Source organism: Callorhinus ursinus, unplaced genomic scaffold, assembly GCF_003265705.2.
Source record: "Callorhinus ursinus isolate GAN/ISIS: 27379988/994484 unplaced genomic scaffold, GSC_fseal_2.0 scaffold6, whole genome shotgun sequence".
Classification (NCBI taxonomy): Eukaryota; Metazoa; Chordata; class Mammalia; order Carnivora; family Otariidae; genus Callorhinus; species Callorhinus ursinus.
The window spans coordinates 52,596,283-52,615,476 of record NW_027397068.1 but is presented as its reverse complement, the minus strand read 5'-3'; the positions used below and the strand labels follow the sequence as shown (position 1 = coordinate 52,615,476).

General features: G+C 42.3%; 2 protein-coding genes across 4 annotated transcripts in view; both read left to right on the top strand.

Moving 5' to 3' along the window:
* Positions 1-1,112, top strand: part of MAP3K5 (mitogen-activated protein kinase kinase kinase 5) — a 193,967-nt gene extending 192,855 nt beyond the window's left edge. Inside the window, exon 30 of one of the 2 annotated variants that reach the window (XR_012378591.1) lies at positions 283-311. Coding sequence is in view for 1 of the 2 variants with exons in the window: in XM_025865908.1 (XP_025721693.1) it covers positions 283-343 (61 nt within the window). In the remaining variant the exon portion in view is untranslated. Of the gene's footprint in view, positions 1-282 lie in introns of both variants that reach the window. The other variant, XM_025865908.1, reaches the window with a different exon arrangement.
* Positions 1,113-6,873: 5,761 nt separating this feature from the next.
* The window catches only part of MAP7 (microtubule associated protein 7), a 168,033-nt gene continuing 155,712 nt past the window's right edge, over positions 6,874-19,194 (top strand). Inside the window, exon 1 of one of the 2 annotated variants that reach the window (XM_073893979.1) lies at positions 6,874-7,108. In XM_073893979.1, coding sequence (XP_073750080.1) covers positions 7,042-7,108 — 67 coding nt within the window. In that variant the 5' untranslated portion in view covers positions 6,874-7,041. Of the gene's footprint in view, positions 7,109-7,405; positions 7,530-19,194 lie in introns of those variants that run through there. The other variant, XM_073893984.1, reaches the window with a different exon arrangement.

Sequence of the window (19,194 nt, the reverse complement as noted above, 5' to 3'; positions counted from 1 at the left end):
GGCGACTGCCTTCGGCTCAGGTCATGATCCTGGAGTCCCGGGATCGAGTCCCGCATCGGGCTCCCTGCTCAGTGGGAAGCCTGCTTCTCCCTCTGACCCTCTTCCCTCTCGTGCTCTCTGTCTCTCATTCTCTCTCTCTCAAATAAATAAATAAATAAATAAAAAGACTTTGGGATCTCTGTGTTCTGATCAGAGCAGCTAGAGATGAAGTCACTTGTATATATCAAGGGCAATGTTTCAAATGAGGTGTTCTTTTCCCCATGTTCTTGTGTCTTTAAACAGGGGAGGGATGCTTTGCACACTGTGGAAGGCCATCACCGACTTCCGAGACACACAGACTTGACTGTCGCTCGGTTGGTTTCCAGCCTTCCGTGGAGATTCTAACAGACAGAACTGATCTTCGCAGGGGAGGGAGAATCTAACGGAGAGGAGAAAGAAGCTGCACTTTAAATCCAGTATTTGTTTACTTGTGTTAAAAGGAGAAAAAAAAAGACAAAATACACTGAAATTTCCTAACTGCTTCTATTTCTACAATTCATAAGGATTCTTTGTAAGGACTCTCAAAAATAATCCTAAACATCAGGATGCTTGGGGTTATTTTAGTCTAAACATTTTTATGGAAATATTTTTAACTTAGCAGCTGTTGCACTTCGGCCAAATGTCTCTTTTACACGAAAACAGAACATTTCATGTGATTGTGCATCACTGGAACAAAACCAAAATGTGACCATAACTTTTTAGGCTTATGTGTGTGTGTAAAATACTCTGAGTAGAAATGCATAATTTCAATTGTTGTGTAAAGTTTATGTTTTTTTAAGTGTGCAGAATCCGAGAAGCAGCGGTTTTTACTTACCTGTCTGTATTAATTGTAATATTGACTCTGTTTTGTAACTTCAGTTTCTGGCCCATAGTACGTTCATTTGAGTCATGTTTGTACTACTGAACTGTACCAGTTGCACATGCCTGAATCATAGTAATGTTAGCTTGTTCTAAAGCTATCCATTGTGTCATATTTACTCTAAAAAGTAAAAAGACTTAACATACTGTTCGATAAATTCTAAAGAATTCTTATTTTGTTTGGACAAACCAGATAAACTACTGTGTCAAACTTCTAGTTGTTTCTTCCGCTCTTCTGTTAAATAGAATCTGTCTTCTAGTCAAGTAATCAAAGAACAGTTGATCTGCAAGCTATTCCTCAGGGCACCAGAATGGTAAGAGAGAGGGTTAAGGAAAAAAAAAAGAATTTACATAAAAGAAAGTCCCTGTGTTTTTTCTCAAGGCCACAAGTTATCTTGAGTGACTACTGTGTATCTCAGAGGGTCTGCACATAGCATCCCAGTGGAGAATACAGTATTTTCTGTCCCCTTAATAGTTTGTTCTCATATTTGAGGGAAATGTTTTTATTTGAAGCTGAATATTATAGTTTAGAAGCCTGCCCATATTAATAGGGTGAAGTCTGAAGCTCTGAGATAGATGGATGAGATAAACACAAAATTCTTAGATAGAGAGGAACTTGCTTATTATACAAGACAGAACTAACACAGAGCTGTTCATGCATCATGACTTGACCCACACATAACAGTCTTTGAGAAAACAGGAGTCATCTTTATTTCTATGTGAAAATCAAGGTCCGATATTGATAAAGCTGCATCTTTTTTTACATCCCAATCTCAAGGACAGATAGTTGCCTCTTGTAACCTCTGGGGAAAGTTCGAAGGAGATGAGGTGTAAATTAAATGATATGTCATTTCATTCATACTTACACAGGGTAATTCTTTTTTTAAACATTTGTTTACTTATTTTAGAGAGAAAGAGCATGAGCCAGAGGGGACCACAACCTGACCCAAAAGCAAGAGTCGGTTGCTTAACTGACTGTGCCACCCAGGCACCCCAACACAGGGTAGTTCTTAATTAAGCCACAGTTCATCTCCCCAGTTCTAATGGCTAGGTGCTTCTTTTAGATTGTGCATAGGATCAAGCTACCCATCTTCAACCAATTCTTTAATGATAGGGTCTTTCCTTGGGATCTTCCTCCTACCTTATCTTTGTGGGCTTTGTGGGTTCCTCTATCCCTGCATGGTTCATAATACATTCCCAGGCCAGCATCATTAGATTTTTGTCAGAACTGTGGCCCTCAGTCACAAAAGAAGGCAGTTCCATTATGGTCCAAGTTCCATTAAAGGTTTCACTTTAAAGGTGTTTGGCATCAATCTAGGACAGTGACTCTCAACCCAGCTTCACATTAAAATTACCAGGATGCTTTTTAAAATATACTGATGAGGGGCACCTGGGTGGCTCAGTTGGCTAAGCATCTGACTTAGGCTCAGGTCATGATCTCAGGGTCCTAGGATCAAAACTCGCATGGGGCTCCCTGCTTAGCAGGGGGTCCGTTTGTCCCTCTGCCCCTCCCCCTACTCGTGCTCTCTCTCTCTCTCTCTCTCTCTCTCTCAAATAAATAAAATATTTAAAAAATAATAATAAAACGTACAGATGCCACCACCTTAGAGAAACTGTGTTTATTGGTCTGGGGTAAGGCCCATATATCCTATTTTTAAAAAGCTCTGCAGATGATTTAATAGCATCAAGTCCCACCTTCTTATTCCAAGAGACACCTGGACAGAGAAATAGAGAGAGCCCCTTTCCATAGAGGTGGTAGTAAGATGGTCACTATTCATTTTCCATTTGGTGTAGCAAGAGTCTAGACACATAGGCCTGGAGCAAGACTATCACTTCCCTTTTGACCTTGGGCAGATTAATTAACCTCTCCAAGTCTCAGGTTCCTCATCTGAAATGGGGCAAATCATGTACCTTCCTCATAGGGTTGTTGTAAGATTTAAATAAAATCATGCAGATAAGATGTTTAGTGCAATGCTTGGCACATAGTAAGCAATCAGACACTGCCTGTTACTGTTATCGCTTATCATTCATTCAGAAGTATTTATGAAATACTTATTGGATACTACATACTGTAGTGCACGAACAAGACACATTTCTTGCCCCCTGAAGTTCATTGTCAGAGGTGGAATCCAGGCAAAGCAGAAACAATAGTACATGCAGTAAGTGCTTGTAGTTATAGCTGACCGCCAAGGGGTGGGAGGGTTAAGAGAAGCTTTCCAGAGAAATGAGGTTCAGAGCTGTGCCTGGAAAGATGATTTGTAACAGAACAGTTACGCATGGGTGGTGGAGACAGCCTCATAAGAGAAACAAAACCAGAATTTGCTGGGAAAAGGAGAACTAATGTTTCTTTTTAACCATATTTTGATTTCTTTCTCCAAATTCTGTCATTGCATATTTTGTTTCGTTCATTCCTAAGCCATTACATAAAATAGTTTGGCAGTGAGGAATTACTGTTAAACCACTGGAATGCCTACTACGTGTGAGGCAATGTGGCAGCAGGAGAGACACGCATGATACTTATCTGGTTCAGAAGGCATGCAACATACATTATGTCGTCAAGGACATCTGCAATTTGTAAACAAGGAAAATAATTTATGGCTTCAGACTTTATAGACACCCTATAGAGAGTGAAGACAAAGTCCCTGCCAACAAGTAACTCATATCAGATTGAAGAGACAAATCTGCAATAACAAATCACACCTACTCTATGTGAAAGTCCAGATGAATGCAAACCCAAAACCCAGCTTCAGAGAACAAGCTGGCTGGGAGCCAGGGCCGTGGAGGAAGACCTCAACTGGGGCATCAGAAAGAAGGAATTCAATAACTCAGGACTGGGGAAGTCAATCAGCGTAGAGAGTTGCAAGAACAAAGGCAGAAAGCGGGGATTTGCAAGACGTCCTGGAGAAAGTGAACAACTTTTATATTACATTAGAGCAAACAAAAATTTTAACTCATATTTGGCTGGAAATAGGTGCTCTAAAAATAATAAGTGGAAAGTGGGATAGGAGAGAGCTCAGGGTGTGATGGGGGGTGGTCACGGAGGGAAGTGGTGTTGGTATGTAATTATGTAGAAATGGGGAGTCTGTTAAAGGTTTTTGAGCAAGGGAGGGGTGAGTGTAAAGTAGTTTATGAGAAGATTAATCCAGTGAAGTGGAGAAATTAGAACAGAAATTGGACAGAGCGGTTCAGAGACCGATTCAGATGTGAATGAGAGTCCAGGAGCAGAGCAGTAGGAATTGAGAGGGCAGAATTAAAACCGTGAGTCGACAAGATTTGGGAATTATGATTTGGGCAGTGATGACAAGGAAGAGGAAAGAACAGATGTTGAAGCTATGTAAGTAAGAGAAGAATTCGAAAACAGGCAAGTTTGAAGGGAAACTTTTTTGAGACATGAACTAATGGTAGAGCATTCCGATAGAAATGTGCAGAGACCACTGAGAATGTACTGGTGGAAGTTAGGACAGAGACCAAGGGTATATATTCCGGATCTAGGAGTCACCTTGATGGAGATAACAGTAAGTGAGGGCTTATGAGAGATACGTAGGGCCTAAAATTTTGGGAAAAGGAAGGCTTGGGGATGGTTTGGGAGGAAGGAGGAATTTAAATCAGCAACAGAGACAAAAGGACCAGTCACAGAGGAATGAGAAAAACCAGGCCAGTGGTGTAAGCTAAGAGGAAGATGATCAGAGGATCTGGTAGAGCAGGAAGTACAGGAGAACAACAGATTAAAAATAATAATAGGTAAATTTGATTTTGTGACCTGGAAAGCTTATTTATAGACAGGAAAGAAAGATGAATAAAGCTGGTTAAACAAAGATAATAAGACAACGGCACATTTATTATTTTTGGTGAACTAAATGTATGACAATAGATTTGGGAGGGTGGGATGTCAAGGGAAGAAATCTTCAGAATCAAAGAGCCCTAAATGTACTTGTTGAGGGAGAGGCCCTGAATGGAGATGCATTTTAGGAAAAGAGAGGGATGAGGTTTCAAAGGAGGCAGGAAGGGTGGGGGACTGATGGCATCAGGAGGTTCAGCTCCTCCCCCTGGAAAAGGGAACTGTGATTATTTGGAGAGATTTTGAGATGGGTGTGGGAACTCAAGACAGATGGTTTCTCTGTGCTAAGTACAGCATGAAGTACAACGTGGTGGTAGGTGACATTTAACAGATATTGTCCCTTACCGCATTTTTGTTCGACAGCTCACCCTGTTACAGACACCGCATTAAGTGTGAAACACATAGCTAATTCAGGGCTTAAGTGCTGGATTTTGGTGTGTTTCTTATAGCACTTATTTTTGTGTAACTTGTGACAGAATAAAACATAAGTTAGCAAAAGAATGCAAGAAGAGATAAGCACATACCCAAAACAAAACAAACCATAAAAGACACACACAAACACCAGTAGGTCTTGACTTTGTGGTGGGGTGGGTGTATGTATCACAGAAAGAATTCACTGGCTTACTGAAGTAGGTAGTAAATCAATGTTCTTCCGGAGTTCAACTCTTTAAATTCAAGTAAGAAAATCTTTCTGAGGGCTGCCTGGGTGGTTCAGTCGTTAAGCGTCTGCCTTCGGCTCAGGTCATGATCCCAGGGTCCTGGGATCAAGTCCCACATCAGGCTGCCTGCTCGGCGGGAAGGCTGCTTCTCCCTCTACCATTTCCTTTGCTTGTGTTCCCTCTCTTGCTGTGTCTCTCTCTGTCAAATAAAATAAAATCTTTAAAAAAAAAAGAAAGAAAATCTTTCTGATGTTCATAGGAAAGTGTCTCAAACTCTGACTTCATGTAGTAAAAAATGTCTTTGCTGAGACCCATGCTGAGGTCTACAACCACCTCCACACCACCTGATACTTTATTTTTATTGCTTAGACATCTGATAAGAGTGATGTGAATGTGATTTAGGAAGATCGCATAGCTAAACGATCAGTTTGCCTAACCCACTATAGAAATGGCACTAAGGGAAAATCCATTACTGCAAACCAAGGCATCAGTGTCCCTTAGTTAAAACCCCTACCAAGTCAGCCAGTGAGGCAGGAAACCAAATAAAAACATCCCAGTCCTGAGCTGAGTGGCGGGGTTTATATGCAAGGATGGTGAGAACTGTCACCCTAACAAGACCTCAACACTGTTCCCAGGCACTCTTGGGCCTTCAACAGATTCTGTGGAAGTCCTTGAAAGGGTTTTAAATTGTTGGGAACCTCCTGGTTATGTTCAGCCAACCGAGACTGTGGGAGTGCATTTCTGTGTAACCAGGCGGAACTGGTCGCTGCTCATTTTTGTTCCTTATGTTTCCATTTATGCAAGCTACTTTTTTCCCCCTCAGCATTTTGTTGCTTATCGTTTATTTGCCTAATAGAGCAGAAATTAGTTTCTCCTCAGCTAATAATGTTTCTTGTATATACATATGTATATATATTGTTGCCTATTGCTTTTTTCCCTGGTCTTCCTGAGCAAGCCAGAAGTCGCAAGGTAGTTGCTAATCGGAAACCAAGAACAAGAAGCCACATCACCCGGCGTCTAACTTGTGTGCCCTGGGGCTCATCAGATACAAAGGCCTGCTGAAAAGATAATGGCGTCCTAAAACGCGGATGGAAACCGGAACCCAGCGTGGAATCCAGGCGTGCACTTCAGCTTTCCACGTAGCATCATGCACTTGCGGCTGTCACCATGAACTCCAGCCCTGGCCAAGTCAAAACTGACCCGGCTGCTTCAGAGTTCAGAGGGGAACAGAGCGTCCCGATGCCCTCGCGTCACTTCGGCTGATTCTCAGACGGCCGGGTCGCAGGCGCCACTAAGCGTCGTCGCCCCACCTCCAGGCCTCGAGTTGCCCGCAGCGGTCTCAGTGGTGGGCAGGAGCTCCCGGCCAGGTGCCTGGCTCCGCCCGCCGCTCTCGCGGCCCAACACCCCGCAGCGTCAGTCGGAGGGGCTGCCACGCCGCACCTGCCCGCGAGGGGGCGCGCCCGCGCGTCGGTCCCAAGCCGCTCCCTGCCGGCGGGGTCGCGCTCCCTCCTCCCTCCGCCCTTCTCCCTCCGCCCTCCCCAGACGGCTCTCACCTGTCTGGGCCGCGGGCCCTGGAGGCGGGGGGCCGGCGGGAGCGAGGCCGAGGAAGAGGGCGGAGCGGTTCTCCGAGCGCGTCATCGGTGCACCATGGCGGAGCTAGGAGCTGGCGGCGACAGCCACAGGGGCGGCGACGGCGCTGCGCGGAGCGAAACAGGTGACTGCACGGCTGGGGCAGGCGGGGGTCCCGCGGGCGGGGGGCGGCGAGCCGGATGGGTGGGCTCGCGTCGGGCACCGGCGGTCCCCTCCTCCGCCCGACCGCGGCCCGGAACGGCCGGCCCCGCGCGCCGCGCACCCGTGCTCGGAGCGCGCCTGCCCTCCGCCCTCCGCTGCGCGTCGGCCGCCCGGGCCCGCAGTGCCCGAGTGCCGCGGCCGGCCGGCCCCAGTTCCGGTCGCCCCTCTCACGCTCCACCTCGACTTTCCCACAACAGGTGGAAACTCGCCAGCGAGCGCGGGCGGGAGGAGGAACTGGAAAACGCCGGCCGCTCCCCTCCCACCTGCCGACCCTGCTCTAATTCAGTTGAATGGGGAAATTGTATCCCCCAAACCAAACAGCCGGCCGGAAAGTCCTCGGCCAGGTGCGACCGACAGGATTATCCGTTTCTGGCACCCCTCCCGCCTTCCCCGGTCGAACCGGGTGCCGGGGTCGCAGTGAGTGCCGGCGCGAGAGTCGCGCGGTGAGCGGGGGCCGCCCCCGCCCCGGGGTCCGCAGTTAAGACCCTCTCCCGGGCGGACTGAGAACCCCGAGTGGGGAGTGCAGGGCTGGTTGCAGGAAAGTGGGGCCTGAGTGTGCGGGATCGTCGGACTCGTAGATTCGTTGACTTGAGAGGGTCCTCAGAGTTTCTGTTGTTAGTCCATGCACCTACCCCAGGTAGGAAGGAATGTCGGCTCAGGTGGTAACGCCGCCCCCCCCCCCCGACCTCCGCATTGACTTTCGGGGGGACAGGGGCTCACATCTCCAAGGCAAGCAGCAAGTTTCTCTTCCCGGCCCCGTCTTGTATGAAGACGATTTCCCTCCTCGTGATAGTTTTTTTCCTTGAGAAACTGTCTTGCAAATCCTCTCTTCTCTCCTAGTTTCCTATTCTTGGCCGGTAAACTGTTTCTGGTACCTTCCTACACTAGAGATGGGGGCGGTGAGGCAGTTTCTTATTTTAAAAAGAATTCAAATTGCAGGCTCCCCAGTTGCAGTGCATTTTCTGCTTCCACGCACACACATAATCGGAAAACCATTGTTCCCTAAATGTAAGAACCTCCAGATTCTCCTATCCACTTCCCCCCGCCCCCCAATACCTTTTGATTTAGAAGGTATGCTTATTTTAATGCGGAAGTTACAGAAAACCTGTAATCGTTTTTGGAAGTGTATCTGCTCTGTAGCAAGAGTTTGGGCACCTAAAGTCTAATGCCTTAATCTCTTCAGCCAAATACCTGAGGTTAAATCTGACAAGATGTCTTGAACTTGTTTACTTTGAAGTCATGCTACTTCCTGTAGGGTGGTTTATTTTGTCTTAATGTGTTTGAAAGATTGGTCCATCGTTATTTTGATTTGGGGAGGGGAAGGGGTGGCTAAAACGAGATGTCTTTGCAATTGCTTTATCGAACCTGATGAGCTTGGGGGGGAGGGGCGGCCCTATCCAAGTGAGGGCAGCAGAAGGGCAGCATCCTTATTGTGAATATAAATGGTTTGGTGCCTAATCCCCCACTAAGTGACTGCTTCTGAAAAACATTGTTCCAGGAGGTTAATACACACCAATTTATGCTCAAAAAACAAACAAAAAACCTGTCTTCTAGAATCTGCACATGGACAACTTGTTCAAATATAAGTGAGCTGCAAAGTAGCATTTCAGTGTCTGAGCATGTTAACTAATGAACTGGTCATGTTTCTAACAATATATCATGTGACTATCGAACTATTTTCCATTATGAAGGGGGAATTTAATTGGCTGCCCTCTCCTTCCGAGAAAAAAATTCTTTCCCACCTTTGCTTAGAAACTTTGATTTCCAAGGGACACATGTTATATATGGTCTTTTTGAAGAGATGTACTTATGATTTAACTAAAACTTATTTCTGGTCCACATCTTTTTCCTATTTTTCTAGCCCTAAATTAATGTTTTTGGTGTTCAGAAGCACCTATGTGAGCAGGTGCCAAAAATAGAAGGGTAAAAATAGATTTTTTTAATCTAGATCAAAATATTTTGAGTGAACAACTAAGGACTGCTTGAATTTTAACAACTTAAAAAGTTTTCCATATATTTAAAACATGTTATCTATATCTGATATAGGACTTCAATGTTAGTGCTTTATTCTTGTGGGCATATTTCACCTCATACACATCCAAATGCCGCAATTCATTATTTTTTAACAATCACAGGTTTGTATACAGGTGGGTGCTCAGGGAGGAGGTAGGGACTTCTGTCTTTTACCATCAAAACGTGATTTGTTGAGGGATTAATTTTTCTTTCTTTCTCTCTCGCTCTTTCTCTTTCTTTCTTTCAATTAGGTTATTATGAGGTGATGTCCATTCTTAAATATCTCTTAGTTTTTTGTGTACCTGTGCAAAGACTGGTGTAATTTTAAGACAGTATTTTTTAATTGTAGTTGACACACAATGTTACCTTAGTTTCAGGTGTAGAACAGTGATTCAGCTTCTCTATACATTATGCTGTGCTCATCACAAGTGTAGCTGCCATCTGTCACCATCCAGTGCTGGTACAGTATCATTGCTTATATTCCCTGTGCTGTGTCTTTTATTCCTGTGATTATTCATTCCATAACTGGAAGCGTTTCTCTCCCACTCCCTTTCCCCTCTGGCAACCATCAGTTTGTTCTCTGTATTTATAGGATTGATTCTGCTTTTTGTTTGTTTATTTATTTTTTAGATTCCACATATGAGCAAAATTATATGGTATTTGTCTTTCTCAATCTGGCTTATTTCACTTAGCATAATAAACTCTAGGTCCTAGGACAATTTAGGTTAGAATTTCAGGTGATTGTAAAAATAAGACCTGTAATTATTCATAATTATACAGTTATACGTGTGTGTGTGTGTGTGTATCAAAGATGGGTTGAAAATTGGGGTTATACCACCTATAAAATGAAACATTTAAGGATATTGAAAGGTATTGTGTTAATCCAACATTTAAAACCCATATTTCTGTCAGCACATATTTATTTTCTACTCAAAAGTAGTCAAGCTACATTCCTCGTGGTAATAGTTTTTATTTTTCTTGAGGATGAACAGTTCTTTCAACATGTTTTTCAATAACCAAATTGACTTGGAAGCAAGGTTTGATCTCACCACTAGAGGACATCAAGTCCTTTTTCAAGCTGTTATTTTGAGTCATCACATAGATGAATATTCACGAAACTGCCTCTGTCCAAGCTTTCAGTGTTTCATTTTTTTATGCTCATGCTCAAGAGCTGTGGAAAGTGAGCACACACAGCTCATTTCCCAGCTTGATAACTTCTTTTTAAAAAGCCGACTGAATTCAGACCACGTTTAAAGCTGCATCTGACTAATTCATGAGACAATACTTTCATGCACAGGAAATAAATTAATACCTATAATCTGTGAATTCTGTTGATATTCTTTTGGGGGAAATGACTTAGAACCTGGAATTGGGCTTTTCTCTCCTCAGCAGGCTGTCTGGTGAAAGAATATGGGCTTTATTTGTGATCTTGGTCATAACCTTCACTGCATTAAAGTGATCTTTATGGTTTCACTTGCTTCGAACGTTCTGCAGATATCTGCAAACTAACACTGTAAAATAGGCGCTCAGGCCATAATTTGATATTAAACCTATCCCTTCTGAAATTCAAGTCCTAAAGTTCATAATGCTTCATTCAGGTGGCTAGATAACTTCCCCCCCCCCCCTTATATTGTGGCTAGCTCTTACTTTACATCTTGCTAAGGAGGGAAGTATTATTAGACCAAGCAGCTGTGCTCAGGAACATGCATTTTTTCATATCATTACTTAGGCATGTGTATGAAACACTAATTTACATTGGCATGTTCTCTAAAAAAACATGTCTAACATCTTTGCTTCCTGGTGCATGAAAAATAATCCTTTGTTGAAAGGGGTTATTTTTTAAAACTCAGGTCTCATATTGATGTAAAAATTGAAAATATTGAGGCTTAGAATAATTTCACCAAGAAATACGTATGTTGCAGATGTTAAGCATTATGGTGGCTAGAAGGTTGACAAAGACATGCTCCTTTTATTTAGCAAGGGAAACAAAACTCATAAGTAATTGTGGGTCATGAAGACTTCAGTGAAGGAAGAGCTGCTTCTGGCCATGGTCATCAGGGAGGACATACACTTTACAAGAATGGGTAAATGATATATAAAGCTGGATGGAGGAAAGAGAGGAAAAGGTGCAAACGTGGAAAAGAGCAAAGTTTTGGTCCTATTGACTTGTGTGAGCCTCAAAATGAAAGAGTCCTAGAAGATCAGTTAGGAATCATGATACATGGAGGTCAAATTGTGGAGTGGTTGCAGGTCAAGCTAAGAGACTGCTATGTTGTCTGTGGACAGTGGTGAACTGTTGATGTTCGTGAGAATAACATATCTTGATTAAAGCATGCTTAGTAATTCTGTACCCATGAATTTGCAAGCTTGATTGCAAAATCTAGCAGAAAAGCTCAGCTGTGCTTTTTAACAAATGCATAGTTGCTCCATCTAGGAAAATCATTCTCTTCAGTGGACTTTTGCGGCTTTAAGAATGGTAACATAGGGGGAACACCTTAGAGCCAGACAGATCAGCCAAACCTCTGAGGATCAGTGAAACCTGGAAATCTACCTGGCTGGTTCTCATTTTGAAGTAGATGTGTAGCCTAGAGGATGGATTTAAGAAGGAAGAGTTCAGGGATGTGCAGACCAACTCTTAGGTTCCTACAGAAATCTAGGCAGGCTGTTGGAAATGGGGAGGGAATGATGAATTCAAGATAATATAGAGGCATGTGTCAATGAAGGTAGAAAGTAACACTTAAGATTATACTCCTTGTTTGGGTTTGGCTTATTGGTTTAAGGATGGCATGAAAGTAAGCAAGAGGAGGACCTGGTTTTGGTGGGAGAAATAGAAAAATTTCTGTTTTAAACATGCTGTAAGGTAGAAATGTCTAATGGGCAACAGAAAGTATAGGGATAAGGAGAAAAACGGAAGCCAGAATTCTGGGATTCAGTCCATAAGGGAATAATAATTGAAGCCAGGAGAGTAAGGAGAGCCTAGAAGGAAAAACTGAAAAGGGGTGGGACAACATTCCAAGCATAGGAGGGGGAAGAGCCAGCCAAGATGACAGGCGGAGAAGCCAAAAAGATAGGAAATGCATAATCGAGCAGTGCACACCTGCCAAGGGAGAGGGACGAAGAGGTCAGGGATTCGAAGAGTGAAAGAAAAGCCGTCACTGTGGTGACCACCCCTAGAAGAGGAATTTCACTTGTTGGTGCAAGAGTAGGGGATGAACCAGATTATAAGTGATTAATAGATGGGCAGTTGGAAAGATAGCTGACTTTGGAGACTCTCCATAAAATTGGCTGTTGAAAGGGAAAATTTACAGATCCTTAAATAGGCAGGGGGCCTTTTCTCTTTAAAAATTACTTTTGCGTACAAAAAATTTACTGATATTTTGGGTGTGCAATTCATTGAGTTTTGCCAAAGGTGCAGTCATGTAACCACCATTGTAATCATGGTCTAGAAGAGTTCTCTTGCCCCAGAGAATTCCCTCCTGTTGCCCCTCTAGTCAGGCTCTCCTCCTACCCTTAACCCCTGGCAGCTGCTGATCTGTTCGCCATGTGTCTAGTTGTGCCTTTTCCAGAATGTCCTAAAAGGGGAAGCATATACCATGTAACCTTTTGAGTCTGATTTTTTTCACTTAGCATAATGCATTTGAGATTCTAACATGTTCTTGTATGTATTGATAGTTACTTATTGATGAGTAGTTTCCTGTTGTAAGGAAGTGCCATAGATTATTAATCCATCAACCCATTGAGGAGCATTGGGTTATTTCCAGGTCTTGGTGATTATGAATAATGCTGCTGTGAACATTTATACACAGGCTTTTCTCATTTATCTAAGGGAGCTAGATACCTAGGAGTGGGGTTGCCAACTCATATGAAAGTATATGTTTATAGGAACCTGTTAAACCGTTTTCCAGAGACCCTACAGTTTTGCATTCCTTCAAGCAATGTCTGAGTTCAAGTTGCTTGGCATCCTTGCCACTGCTTGATATTGTTAGGTTTTGTTTTTAATTTTTAGCCACTGCACCAAGTTCTTTGAGTAAAAGAGTATAATTGCCTTAAAGTAAAAGAGTGCCCTCCTGGATGCTAAATGATGCTCACTGAACTTAGAACAGCTGTGGAAATAGTGTTGCTACAGAGTGGAGGTGAATTGAGTTTTTATTTGGCTTTAATATTACCATCTTCTTTATTCTTCCATAGTATTGATTTCCTGTGGAGTCTGCATTCTGGAGTTGATTATGAACAGAAGTGCCATTATACAGCATGTCCCATACCAATCCAAGTTCTCTTCCCACCTTACTGTCTGTCTTCCAATCCCTTGAAAAATGGCTTTCTAGAATTTGGGAAGAATGTTGTTTTAGTTACAAAGCTGGAAATATTGGTCATATAACTTGTTTTATGGTCCTGGTTATTCCTTGTTGGCAGAATTTATATTGTCAAATCAACTAAAGTATCAGCTCTCAGTTACTGAAGTGTACTTACAGTGTTTTGTAAAGGTCTCAGTAGTCATTGAACTTTTAATCACTGAGCATGATCTAAGGTTCTATATGCTAAATGCATATGGTATTTAAGCTTATTTCTTTTATATAAAATCCAGCTTTCAAGGTTGTCTGGCCATTCAATGGGTCAGTGCCTTTTTCCTTTTTAATTTTAAATCCAGTATAGTTAACATAGTGTTACTAGTTTCAGTTGTACAATGTAGTGATTCAACATTTCTATACATTATTCATTTCTAATCACGGTAAGTGTACTCTTTAATCCCCATCAGCCACCCACTCCCCTCTGGTAACCATAAGTTCTCTATAGCTAAGAGTCTGTTTTTCTTTGTTCGTTTGTTTCTTAAATTCCACAGATGAGTGAAATCATATGACATTTGTCTTTCTCTGACCGACTTATTTTTCATAGCATTATTCTAATATCCATGTTGTCAGCCCTTTGCCTCTTTAACATCTGTTTTTACGATGCTCTGAATTATAGTTTACAAATTTAAATGGTGTCAGGTGGTTTTTCTGTTCATTAAATACTAGTCTCCCTAGTATCTTGGAGAAATAACCAGTTAAAGAATCTATAAGATTTTCTTAGGTGCGACTTTATTTTTTTTTTTAAGATTTTATTCATTTGAGACACAGAGATAGAGAGAGCGAGAGCATGAGCAGGGGAGAGGCAGAGGGAGAGGGAGGAGCAGGCTCCCCGCTGAGCCAGGAGCCCGATGTGGGGCTCCATCCCCGGGTCCTGGGATCACGACCTGAGCCGAAGGCAGACGCTTAACCATCTGAGCCAGCCAGGCACTCCTTAGGTGCCACTTTAAATTTTGATTTGAGGGTTAATATATTTCGACAGCAAGAATTTACTGCATTTAACAGTTCCTCATCCTTGAAGCTCCTACAGAAACAGTTGTGAAAGAAAGAATTGTGAGAAATGCCAAAGTGAATTGACACACCTGACCAAACATTGCTGATGAACGTAGGAATGCAAAACTGAGCAGAAAGGAAGTTGAGCCATGCATTTGGGATATGTGAACCGGACCTTGTAAGCATTGTTAGTAAAATTATGTATATTTAAATTTTAGAGAATTGAGACCTGGTATCTTAAAATTTAGGTGACTTAAAGCTTCCCCTTTGGAGTTGCCTTTCTGGTAAAAGGAACTATCCTTTACTATGGCATAACCTCCCACATATAAACCTTGTATCCCTGACACTATGTTGAAAGTAGAAAATAGCCATATTCTAGAATAAGTGTAAATTCCAGGGTGAAATTACAGAAGAGACCCCCGTTCTTTCGGTGTCCCCACTCTCCAACACAAGACCTGCTTGGGAGGCAGTAACATGCATAATAATAGGCTGAAGCAAAACTGCGTGGCTGCTTGTCAAGGTCTTAATCCAGGCTTTTGGTTTTCAGAAGTCTTGACCGAACACACGAAACAGGACCTGGTTCCTTGCTTCCTGCATTCCACCTGGATTAGTTTCTATTCATGGTTGATGCTTTAAATTAGTATGGTAAGCCCCTTAACCACAGCACTGGTCAGTTCATTTAAATATAGCTCACTCCTTGGGCATAAGGTTATGTTGTTGAAGTGATTTTTGAGCTCCTCTGCTGCAGGATCATCAGTTCTCAATCTTGACAGTGAGTTAAAATCACTTGGGGACCTCTTAAATCTCACTACGCCCGGGCCACACCTTAGGCAATTATCAGAGAATCTCTAGGGGTGGGAGCCAGGTGGCTGTATGTTCTAAAACTCCCCCAGTGATTCCAATGTGCATTCAGGGCTGAGGACTAGTTTAGATTGATTTCCTACTTATGGCTGATTTCCTATTTCCGGCTCTTCGATATCACCTTCGACTTACTTTGGAGGTGTCAGGTGTACCCTGCTCGTGGAAACCACCTGGAAAATCATAACAACCATTGCCCTCAACCTAGTGAATTTATTTTGTTTGTTTCTTATTTTGCTCCAGCAATTTTGTGAAGGAAATGTAGATGTGAATATGAGTATGAGTACACTTGAATAGCAGAATATGTGCACCCTGGTGTATGTATATGCGCTTTTATGTATGAATATGTGCAGTTAGACCAAAGGTTAGCTAACAGACTTTTCTTTTTGTCCACTTCTGCCACCTTCTTCCTCCCTGCCCTCAAAACAAGAAAGGTCAATTTCAGGTAAATAAAGTTTCCATAGCAAATTATATGCTTTTCCCAGAGACTTTCGAAGTGACCCATGACCTCTCCTCATCATACCCCTGGCTCTGGAGACCACTCCTGTTCTTGTGTCCTCCGGTCGGTACTGGACACCAGAATGACCCCCTCCCCAGTCGCACCTTCCATCCTGCTGCACGGCCGATGCTCATACCCTTCGGGCTAACCTTTCTTCACTTTACCTCTCTTCATTCTCCTCATTAGATGTTACTTGACATAAGGCTCAGTCTGGTAACCTCTGCTCTTTTCACTTTTTCTTAACAGTATTCTTCACGCTCGGGACTTTGAACATCCTGTCAAACTAATCTCTCTGGCTCTACGTGTCAGAACCTCTAGAGGCACGTCTGAGATGCATTTGCATGTGTTCTTGAGGCTTTATGGTGCTATGAAGTTGTGATCTGAAGCTTTTTCAGGGAGGGCTTACCTTTGGCAGAACTGATTTTCTACATTATTTTTTTCCTCCTCCTTGCCGCCGGTGCCTGCACAGGTGTACCAACCGGGACCTCAGTGAAAAGGGGGAGTAGGGATTACTGGATGGGACTGACCCCTAAGGAAAAGATGGTCTTTGATTTCCCCTCTGCCCCTTCAAGGTCATACTGAAGTTAAGTTTGGGTGAAGCCATATGGTTTTGCACGCAAAACTGACCACCCAGTTTGGGCTCATGTTAAACTGTTACTTTGTGCGAGGACTCTGGGTTCCGTTCTCTGCTCTGTCACTCGCTACTTGAGGGATTTGGGGCAAGTCATTTGACCAGGCTCTTCCTTAATTTCTTTCTTTTGAAAACCAGGATACAGGTAATACCTTCATCGGGCTGCGGTGAGGATTGAGTTGATACACGTAAAGTACTTAAAACCGTGCCTGACACAGCACAGAGTGTGGTTATAATTACTGTGCTCCCAGTCGCTGAGGACTGGTACTGCATCACTGTGAAAATACGGACTTACTATAAGTTGTTCCCTGCTAAATTGTTCCCTCAAGCAAATGTTTAATTTTACTTGTAAAGTCTCAGTGAGAGAATCAGAATACAGTGCTGATTCAGACCTGACTGCTGCTGTGTGATCATTTCACCTTGGGCTTGGCTCAGATAGAGTGAGCATTATCAAGGCCCACTGGATGGTGCTTTTCACCTGTCAGAATGTTGCCCAAAATGTTCCAGTAGAAGATTGCTGCACACAAACCTGGGAGATGCTCAGATTGTGTTGTCACGGAGTTAAAGGCCATGCCAGCCTTTCTTATTTTTCATGTCTATGGTATTCAAAAGTATTTCTTATGACTGTGTCATAGTTCTACATTTCTCTTTCCTAAAATACTTGCCACAGAATTATTGCACTTTAAATCATAAAGATGAACTCGTTCCCTTTAAACCACAAAGATGGACTTTCCGGACTTATTTTGACTCGAAACAAGCGACTTCACTGAATGTGTTTCTCTAAAAGGAAAATCTAGGAAGCGTGTACAACCTGCCTTCCACAAGGCTTTCATGAGAAGTCTATAGTTTGGGTTTCTTGAAACAGGTACTTACACAGGGGATGGACAAAGTGGGTGAAGAAAATTAAGAGGTCCAAACTTCCAGTTATAAGTCGTGGAGATGAAAAGTACAGCATAGGGAATGTAGTTAATAATATTATAGTAACTTTGTATGGTAACTACACTTTTCATGGTGAGCATTTTGTGATGTATATAAATGTCATTTCTATGTCATATACCTGAAACTAACATAGAATTGTATGTCAACTATAATGAAAATTTTTTTTAATTCTAAAAATACATACATTGAAATAGAAAAAAAATCAGTAAACTCTTTTTCTTATTAAAAATTTTTATGTGTGAAATATTAGAAGGGACTTTCTTAAATTGCAGAGGCTTATTTATAAGACCTATACAGGATATTGGGGCGGGGATGTACGAGACAGACCTTTCTCCCTAAGAAAATATCTCGTTCAACTTGTAATTTCGATTTTTATCTTTTTAAAAATTTAACTCCTAGATGTTTAAATGTCACTTCCTCAGATGGGTCCTGGGTTTAGATTCTCTGAATAATGCCTTCAGATTGTATATATGATACAGTGGACACTATGGTAATTGATTAAACCAACATGCCTTAAACCACCCTTAAAATATTAAGATTTATTAATATCATAATATAATATCCTTCAGTTAAAAAAATAATTAAAAATAAGAAATATGTAACATTAGAATAAATCCAGAACCTTCTTTTGCAACAATGGCTTCCTACATCCTACCATCCCTGTAAGGATGTCCTTGTTGTATATATAAAAAGGTATATCCGTATGCTTTGTTAAAGTGGCATTGTGGGTAAGTCCCAGGTAGAGTATCTGAAACTAAAATACAAGTAGAAGAAATGGCTACACAGTAGAAAGCATTAAAAAAGAGAAATGGAGAATGGAGCTATTTTTAGTCTAGAATACCTATGAGAGGGCAATGCCTTTGAATAGAAAACCCCCATAATCTTATAATCCGGTGAACCTCACAGGGAAACACTAGCTTGGCATTTTAGATTCAATTCTTGGTGGTCCAGCTGTATCTAAGGTCCATCCATGATAGAGTATAAAGTCTTCAAGGAGGTTTTGGAAGAGAGGAGTGCAGAATGGCAGACGGAAGGAGAAGAAGGCTTTGCTAAATCCGGTTGACTGGGAGCTCACACTGGTGAGCCATTCCGATCCAGTGGAGAAGTGCACAAAGATGACTTTTTGCTTTACAGTGCACGTGCTATCTGTTGTAGGTGTCCCTATCTGGAAACCTGTTTATGGAACAGTTTGCAGTATTGCATGCAATTCTTTTAAAAACAAACAGCTTTTGGTTCTATAAACTTTCCTCCTTTTGTTTGTAAACCACAAGAACCAGGTGTTTTTCCAGTGAGTGGAATAAAGCCTGGCTCTGGGCTGTAAAGGAACGTGGGTGTTCTTGTATTGAGGGTTTCAGGGCAAGTGTCTTTCCCTGTGCCAGGATGGAAACAGGAACCAGGTAGGACTGTTCCATCAAAACAAATTAAGAGGGTAGAAAGAATGTTGTTATGACTGTGATTGTTTCTCTACAACATTGTATGTCTCTGGAACAAGTTTTTGTTTTTGTTTTTTTAAACACATCAGTGGTTTTAGTGCCTTTAGCAATGGAAGTGTGGCCACTTTGCCTGATGATAAAAGGCAAAATGGTCCATTTGTGGTATTTTAGGAAGTTTGATAATCCCTCAGTTGCCTATCTAAAATTCACAGGAGTTTCAGGCACCTGGGTGGCTCAGTTGGTTGGGCGTCTGACTCAGTTTCCGATCAGGTCTAGATCTCGTGATGCGTTTAAAAA